Consider the following 8,529-nt stretch of genomic DNA (forward strand, 5'->3'; position numbering starts at 1 on the left):
GGGGGGACCCGGGGTCTCCCTGTGGCCAATCGCCGAGTACATCCAGTTCACTTCCAGGTTGACTGCTGAGCACGTGGAGGGCCGCCCGCACTCCTGTGGGATGCTGCATGCGCCCCAGCATTGCAGCGATCACGAGCTGCACTTGTCCCGCGAGGTACGTAGAAAAACCATTTAAAGCTGTGCCTGTGTCTGAATCGCTGATTCTCCGAATCAGCATCGAATCTTCAGATTCGGATTCAGCTGAATCAAACTGGAGGCAGTGATCTGAATCAATGGATCGAATCACTGTCCCTGAATTGGACCGAATCTGCACATCCCTACTCAGCATAACAAGTCATTTCTTCCTTAGAGGGGTGATGGAGAAATACCACTTTTATTCCATGGATTTACTAGGGGCCAAGCGTAACAGGTTTTCTCCATCTCCCTTGGCAGAGAGATGGAGAAAGACACTTGTGCTTTGTCAGGAGCAAGGTGAGGGTTTCAAATTGAAACCCTAAAGTTACCTAGGAGAGAAGAAGCGTGGCCCTGGCCTCTGGTGTACTGCAGAGCATTTGTATCGGTACTCGTTTCTTTAGAGCCATGAGGGCGAAGAAGTCCTGGGAATCGGAGTCACTTCTGATGGAGAGCCAAGGAGACAGGCTACCCTGTGTGCCTCTGCATGTCAGGGGGTCTACTTACTTGGACCTCTTTGTTTTTCCTCAAAGCAACGTGAACGTTTTTCAGGGTGACAGAAACAGAGTTCAGCGCCGTCCAGGCCGGGCTTCCTCTGTGTTCATTTCTGGTGGTCACAGAGAACGGCTCGGAAGAATTGTCGCAGGGCTGGACGACGGTATAATTGCATTCGCCTTGGAAGTGGTAGAGTCTCCCGTCAAAGGTGACGTAGTGAGGGTCCCCGTAGATGTGGCAGGTGGCGGTGTCTGGCGGGTAGCATCCCAGGATTCCCTTCTGCACCTTGCAGATGCGGTCCGCTTCACACGTCTCGTTACTGCAAGTGACAGTGCCGTTCTCAGCGCACGTGCATTTGCCCTTGCAGTCGGTTTGCCAGAAGGTTTCGTCTTTCTGTCAGGGACAACCCAATAAAGACCCTGTTAAGAGCCCAGGTTCACCCGCACGAGGAAACGACCCCGAATCCCACACCGCGCCCTGAACACACCTTATAATATTTGCCCTGATGGAGGCAGCCACAGTCCCTGATGGGGACGCACTGCTCCCCGCTGAGAACGAAGCCGGTGTTGCACTCGCAGCCCTCCACGCAGGGCTTGCTGCAGTTGCTTGGGGCCATGGGGTCGAAGCAGGTGGCAGGACAAGCACTGGTGTATGGATTGTAATGACTGTTGCCAGGGCACGGGAGTGCTGGAAAACACACACAGGAGGCACTAACTCATGGCCCTGATGCACAGCACCGCCTAGACCAGGCCATCGGGCTTTCGCTAAAAACCCTAAACCCCAGGACACCCTAAGAGCGAAGAACCCCAGAGTCACTATTTCAGGCCCAGGACACGCAAGAACAATTCGGTTCCAGTAAAGAGGGACGTAAAACCGAGCAACTCCGTCCACTTCCCCTTAGCTATGGGAGCCTTCCATAACATAACGAACCAACTTCATACGTCTCCATGCCGTGCCTAATTCTTCCGGGGACATCTCCACCCATTCCCCTGCAGAGTCATTAGAAAGACCTTATGGATGTACTAAGCATGGACCCTTGGCTATCTCTGACCTCAAGAGGAGGTGGAAAACACATTTGGCAGAGTCAGGCCTGACGGCTGCTGCCTTTTCTATGGGTTGACCAAAGACGGGGGACTTTCTTTCCTGCCAACAGCGTGTCATATTTCCGAGAAGAGGCATCAACTGTAAGCAGGGCGTGACACAGGTATGGGGGACACCCTCGAGAACACCAGAGGGTTGCTCAGACATTGGATTCCCTGCAGATACTCACGGCAGAAGGTGGTGTTTCTCCAGCGAGGCAGCATCACCCCGGCCCCCTGACAGGCAGCCGCGTAGGCCTCCAGAGCGCCACACAGCTGCTGCTGGCTGCCGTTCAGGGCACACAGGTCAAACACGCAGCTTTCCGCGAAGCTCTCGGGGTTGATCACCGAGTGACAGGCCACAAAGGCCCCCACCTGGCTGGTCATTATGCCGCAGTACTGCGCGCTCTGGTAGAGCCTCTCCTGCTCTGCAGTGCACGGCGGGGCAGGCGGGGCGGTGGGGGGCGGGATACTGCAGGAGGGGTCGCCGTCCTCCACTTTCCAGCTCTCTCCCAGCTCGTTGGAGTTGGCGGCTTGCTGTCCGTCCGGCTTCATGTACTCGTCGTCTCTGCGCCCGTTGAAGTTCCCGCACATGCCGCAGGTCCGGCTGGAGTAGGTGGAGGGCACCTTCACCTCCACTGAGTGGTCCGTGTCGTAGGACACGCTCAGCCCAAAGTCTGTCTCCAGGACCGTGTAGCGCCCGCTGCGGCTCACTTGGACAGAGCGTCCCACTGTTCTCACCGGGAGGGTTGTCCACTCTCCATTCACCTAAGGGTAGGAAAGGGAAGTTGCCTTCTTATTTTACCCAGCCGTGACCTAGGACTCTTGCAAGGAAACTGAAGCATTATAACAATCATGTCACTCCAAATCCTACGGTGCAGGAGAATCAGAAATGTTTCCTTTGTCTTCTCATCTTCTAGGGAGGGTCTCTCCCTAGAAACACCCGCTCCCCAGGGCATGGCTCAATGCCCCTCACAGAATATAGCCCTAGCTCTTTCATTAGAAGGGCATATACTGGAGAACTACCGGTAAGAGGATCTGATCTATGCGGAGCTTGAAGAAGTTGCTTGAAGAAAGCCATAAGGGAAGCCAGAAGAAAGAGACCTTCGGGAAGCCTGAGTCTGCAGTGTGCTGCAGCCACACAAAAGGTGAATTTGGTTTTGGGATTCACGAACAGAAGCATTAAGTGCAAGACACAGGAGTTCACTGTGCCTCTCTACTTGGCACTGGGGAGGCCTCATCTAGTGCAGTGGTTCCCAACCATTTTAGACCGTAGACTGGAAGTCACTGCAGACCGGAAGTGACTGGCATACCGTGAACTGGCAGTCAAGCCTTTTTTATACGGAGTATATTTATAAAGATATATATAACTATATACTCTGTACAAAAAAGGGTTGGATGCCGGTCCACAGTATGCCGCTCACTTGTGGACTTCCTGTCTGGCAGGCAACCCTCCTGTGGCCCGGGGGTTGGGAACCTCTGATCTAGAGCATTGTGTGAAGTTTTGGCCCCCATATTTTTAAGAGGCACGTGGAAAAGGTAAAGAGAGTCCAGAGGTGGGCACCAAAAATGCTCAGTGGCTTGGAAGGCAAGTCCTGCGAGGAGAGGCTGAAGGAGCTTGGCATATTTAACTCTTAGAAAAGGAGTTTAAGAGGGGACATGACAGCAGCCCTCAAATATTGAAGGGTTGCCACACAGAACAGGGAAAGCACCTTTTCTGTCTTGCTGCAGAGAGGAGGACATGGACCAGAAGCTGGAAGCTGCAGCAGAGCAAGTTTACATTGGATATCCAGAAACGCTTATTCCTTGTCAAAATAGTGAAGCATTAGAAGAGATGCCTATGGCAGGGGTAGACTCCATCACTGGAGATGTCAAGAGGAGGTTGAACAGCACTGGTAAGGGATGATCTAGGTACGGTGATGGCTGTGGTCTACAATGGGGATATCCCAGCCTTCTAGGCTTTGCCAGCTGCTTCCTCCCCTCCATGCTCTTCTCTTCTGCCACATGTGTCAGGTAAGACTTCCTGGAGGCATTGGGTGTTGGCTGCAGCCCAGGCAGGGGACTTTGACTGAGCTGTGCCAGTGCTTCTGTTGGGAACAAAGCCAGAGGTTCCTGGCTAGCGGGTCTTGGCACCTCTGCGTAAGGTCAACAGATGCCATATTTGAGGTCAGGGAGCAGTTTTACTGCCTGGTTAGGTTGGTATGGATTGCGGGGTTTACTTTCTCCAGTGTTGCTGGGGACATGACCTCCACGTGGAACCTCCTGAGCATATACGGCCAGTATTTCATAGAAGTAGAAGATTGGCTGCTGTGGTTCCTATACTTTCCCTGCAGCGGGTTCAGGGCTGAGGTGTGTGTTGCATCGGAGATGAGGGTAGTCTTATGTAGAGTTTAAATCCTGCTTTATAGGGGATGGTTTGGATAGGAGTGATCCTGCCTGAGGTAGGGGGGTGGGCTAGATGACCTCTGGAGGTCGCATCCAGCCCTATGCCTCCATGACTGTAAGCTCTGGTACTTACCAGGACTCTGTTGCGATGGTTCCTCACGATGTCTATGCGCAGCCCGTAGACTTCGACTCGCACCCTCTGCACGTAGGACACCCAGGGGTTCCCGCGATGCTCATTCTTGGCCTCCACGTTGAAGACGGGCAGGGCGCTGTCATTGCCACACACCTTGGCCAGCGTGTAGGTGCAGGTGCCCATGAAGTGGTGAGTCACCTTGTCGAATGTGTTGTAGTGCGGGTCGTTGTGCACTCGGCAGACTCCGTAGGTGTAGCGGTAACAGCCAGGCACGCCATTCTGCAACCCACAGTAATGGGCTGGAGGGCAGGAGGCCACAGCACAGGTCAGCTTGCTGCCTGCAGCGGGGCACCTGCATTTCTTGGAGCAGGTATCGTCGGTCCAGAACTCAGAGCCAATTGGGTAGTGACGGTCTTCATGCCAGCACCCGCACTGCCCGCTGGGGACACACCGGTCATTGTAGAGCAGGTAACCGCTGTCGCACACACACCCTTCCACACACGGCAGGCTGCACGTGGATGGAGCCGTGGGGCGGGCACAGGTTTGCGGGCAGGCGGTCGTACAAGGCTCGTAGTGACTATTGGCAGGACACTGGATTGCTGTGGGAAACAAGAGAAATATATTGTGCTTGGGAACTGCTGTGCTAATGGACTCTTCTGGTCACCTGACAAGCACTGGACAGGGCATTTTTAGTGTCATCCGAATCCATCTCCATGCCTACTTAAGCACGGTGAAAACATGGTTGGTTCTACTCCCTGAGCACCAGACAATGACACCAGTCTTGTGTCGTACAAAGACGACCTACCAGTGGTTCAGAGCAATGGCAAGAGAGCAGGATGCAACTTAATCATTCAAGGGAAGAGCCTGTCCTTGGAAGTCTTGGAGTTTCCCAGGTCCAACCCTTCCTGGCTCACGCCTACTACTTATGGGCCAGTAGGAGCCTAGAAACATGGAAGAGGCCCTGGGCATTTGTTTCCTGACTCACGGCAGAAGGTGGCGTTCCTCCAGGCATCGATGGTGACTCCCAGGGACTGGCAGGCGTCCGCGTACGACTGCAGGCTCCGGCACAGGGCCCCGGGCTCCAGTTGCAGCGCACACAGGTCGTAGGCACAGTTGTTGAAGTATGCGTCAGGGCGGAGCACACCGTGGCACTGCTTGAACGGGCCGGTCCCCTCCTTGAGGAGCCCGCAGAATTGACTGCTCCCAATCAGCTGCTGGGTGGTCTGGTTGCATATAGGGGGCTTATCTACAGCTGGAGGGCAACTGAGAAAAAACCAAAGAGAGAGGCGGCTCAGGTTGGTGCAGGGCTTTCCTTGTACAGTGCACTCTGCCTAGATGGCACCAAGGTTGCCGGCAGCATTACCTACCTGCTGTGGTTGGAGACCTGCCAGCTGTTGCCCAGGCTGGTCGAGTCCAGCTCCATCCCACCCTGGGGATTCAGGAAGTCATCCCCTGGTTTCCCGTTGTAGTTCCCACACATCCCGCACACTTGTGCTTTAAAGGAGCTTGGCAGTGTCACTTCCACGCGATGGTTCCCATCAAATCTCACTCTCAGACCGAAATCTGTGGTCACCACCACGTACATGCCGCTGGAGGAGACTGTAAGACCTGTGGATGGCTCCAAGGGCAGAACAGAACCTCCCGCTTCCCGTCCACCTGGGAAGCAGAAAGGGCACCGGGGTTGGAACCGGCAGGCTAAGAGGCACCTCCCTCCTCACCCTTTCCCATCACTCGGATCTCACCGTCACCACTCTGCCCTGCTCTAAAGTGATCCTGTGGCTGTACACATCCACCGCCACGTCGCGGATGTAGGACACGTGCGTGTAGCCTCCGCGGTACTCATTGGTGGCCTCCACGTTGAAGTTGGGCAGCGTGCTGTTGGGCGCGCACAGCTTGGACAGGGTGTAGGTGCAGTTCCCCATGAAGTGGTGCAGTTGCTTGTCAAAGGTGAGGTAGTGAGGGTCTCCCTCCGCCACGCAAGAATCTGCAGGGCACAGCACACAACACGCCCCAGGGATTAAACCCATGCCGCCACCACTTCTCCCCCTTCTACAGACAGATTCATCATTGGGGAGGTACAATGCTGGGATTTGGCTCGTGGCAGACCACATCACTCCAGCAGTTTCCTTGTCTCCTGCTCACGCATGCCCTTGTCTAGGGTTTTAGGCATTGATTTAGACCCTGGGTCGGAATCTGCCCCCACTGACAGAGGAGTGCGCAAGGTAACCAGACTGGTACAGAGAGACCGAGTCGCAGAGACACCGACTAAGACGTCACGAGCACTTGGGAAAGAAGTTTCTGGAGGGAACTCACCTGAACTGGTCAAGGGGAGTGCGGTAGCTGTTTCTGGAGTTGAAGTCCAGATAGTGGTAGAGATAGTAGGGGGGATGCTGGTGGAGAGGGTGGTGGAGATGTCTGTGGGGGTGGGCATGGTCGTTGATCCTGGCCCTGGAATGAAGCACCCGCGCTGGCCATCCTGCAGCTTGCAGACCTCCTCGGGACCACAGGAGAAGGCGCTGCAGTTCATCTGCCCGCTGCCCAGGCACTCGCACCGGCGTGTGCAGTCCTCCGTCACCACAATCTGGCCTTCCTGTGGGGGAGACACGGGACGGGGATACAAAGCACGGTGGTTACTGATGGGAACCTGGGCCACAGGATGCCACCCCCAGCCAGCATGCACGCGGGACAGCTGCACTCACGCTGTAGTATCTGCCGTCCCACATGCAGCCGCACCGGGCCTCCGGCACGCAGTCCCCTCCGCTGAGCACAAACCCGGTGTTACACACGCAGCCCTCCACGCACGGCTTGCTGCAGTTCTGGGGGGCCAGGCGGTCCACGCACGTGGCCGGGCAGCCAGTGGCGCAGGACTCATAGTGGGCATTGAGCGGGCACGCGGGAGCTGCAGGAGGGAGAGGAGGGGAGAAGGTTTAAGGCCCAGGCTTCCCCCTCTGGAAACATGCCCGAGTGCAGACAGACACTGCCGGGGGGGCCCCACCAGTCTGCGGCATCCAAGGAGATGCATCGCGGTGCTGATGCAAGACCCAACGCTCCAGCTTTGCTACTCACTGCAGAAGGTGGCGTTTCTCCAGGCAGGCAGCATCACCCCGGCCCCCTGACAGGCAGCCGCGTAGGCCTCCAGAGCGCCACACAGCTGCTGCTGGCTGCCGTTCAGGGCACACAGGTCAAACACGCAGCTCTCCACGAAGCTCTCGGGGTTGATCACCGAGTGACAGGCCGTAAAGGCCCCTGGTCGGCTGCTCATCATGCCGCAGTACTGCGCGCTCTGGTAGAGCCTCTCCTGCTCTGCAGTGCACGGCGGGGGAGGTGTGGCGGTGGGGGGCGGGATACTGCAGGAGGGGTCGCCGTCCTCCACTTTCCAGCTCTCTCCCAGCTCGTTGGAGTTGGCAGCTTGCTGTCCGTCCGGCTTCATGTACTCGTCGTCTCTGCGCCCGTTGAAGTTCCCGCACATGCCGCAGGTCCGGCTGGAGTAGGTGGAGGGCACCTTCACCTCCACTGAGTGGTCCGTGTCGTAGGACACGCTCAGCCCAAAGTCTGTCTCCAGGACCGTGTAGCGCCCGCTGCGGCTCACTTGGACAGAGCGTCCCACTGTTCTCACCGGGAGGGTTGTCCACTCTCCATTCACCTAAGGGGAAGGAAAGGGAAGATTTCATAGATTTCATAGACATTAGGGCTGGAAGGGACCTCGGAAGATCGAGTCCAGCCGTCTGCCTGAAGGGCAAGAAGTCAGCTGAGGTCATAGGATCCCAGCAAGATGAGCATCCAATTTACTCTTGAAGGTGTTCAATGTAGATGCTTGAACCACCTCCAATGGCAGGCTGTTCAAGACCTTGGGGGCTTGGACAGTAAAGAAATTTTTCCTTATATTCAACCTGAAACGATCTTGCAGTAGTTTATAACCGTTTGACCTCATCATCCCTTGGGGCGCTCTGGTGGACAAACGTTCCCCCAGATCCTGGTGGTTACCCCAATAATCTTATAGGTGGCCATCAGATCACCCCTGAGCCTGTGCTTTTCCAGGCTAAAGAGCCCCATGGCTCTCAGACTGTCATTGTAAGGTCTGTTATTCTGACCTCTGATCATGTGCGTGGCTCTTCTCTGCACTCTCTCAAGCTTCTCCACATCTTTTTTGAATTGTGGAGCCCAAAACTGGACGCAGTACTCCAGCTGTGGCCTCACCAAGGCCGAGTACAAGGGGAGAATGACGTCCCGGGATTTGCTTGAGAAGCATCTATGGATGCAAGCCAG

General features: G+C 55.8%; 1 protein-coding gene across 1 annotated transcript in view; it reads right to left on the minus strand.

The window, feature by feature from the left end:
• Positions 1-678: 678 nt before the first annotated feature.
• The window catches only part of LOC102388031 (IgGFc-binding protein-like), a gene marked incomplete at its 3' end in the record, with an annotated part of 17,018 nt that continues 9,167 nt past the window's right edge, over positions 679-8,529 (minus strand). Inside the window, exons 11-20 of the mRNA XM_025211718.1 lie at positions 7,330-7,906; positions 6,963-7,162; positions 6,577-6,853; positions 6,006-6,247; positions 5,631-5,881; positions 5,249-5,526; positions 4,264-4,862; positions 1,937-2,513; positions 1,154-1,353; positions 679-1,059 (exon numbers count right to left, since the gene is read on the minus strand). Coding sequence (XP_025067503.1) covers positions 679-1,059; positions 1,154-1,353; positions 1,937-2,513; positions 4,264-4,862; positions 5,249-5,526; positions 5,631-5,881; positions 6,006-6,247; positions 6,577-6,853; positions 6,963-7,162; positions 7,330-7,906 — 3,582 coding nt within the window. The remainder of the gene's footprint in view (positions 1,060-1,153; positions 1,354-1,936; positions 2,514-4,263; positions 4,863-5,248; positions 5,527-5,630; positions 5,882-6,005; positions 6,248-6,576; positions 6,854-6,962; positions 7,163-7,329; positions 7,907-8,529) is intronic.

Source organism: Alligator sinensis, unplaced genomic scaffold (genome assembly GCF_000455745.1).
Source record: "Alligator sinensis unplaced genomic scaffold, ASM45574v1 scaffold697_1, whole genome shotgun sequence".
NCBI lineage: Eukaryota > Metazoa > Chordata > Crocodylia > Alligatoridae > Alligator > Alligator sinensis.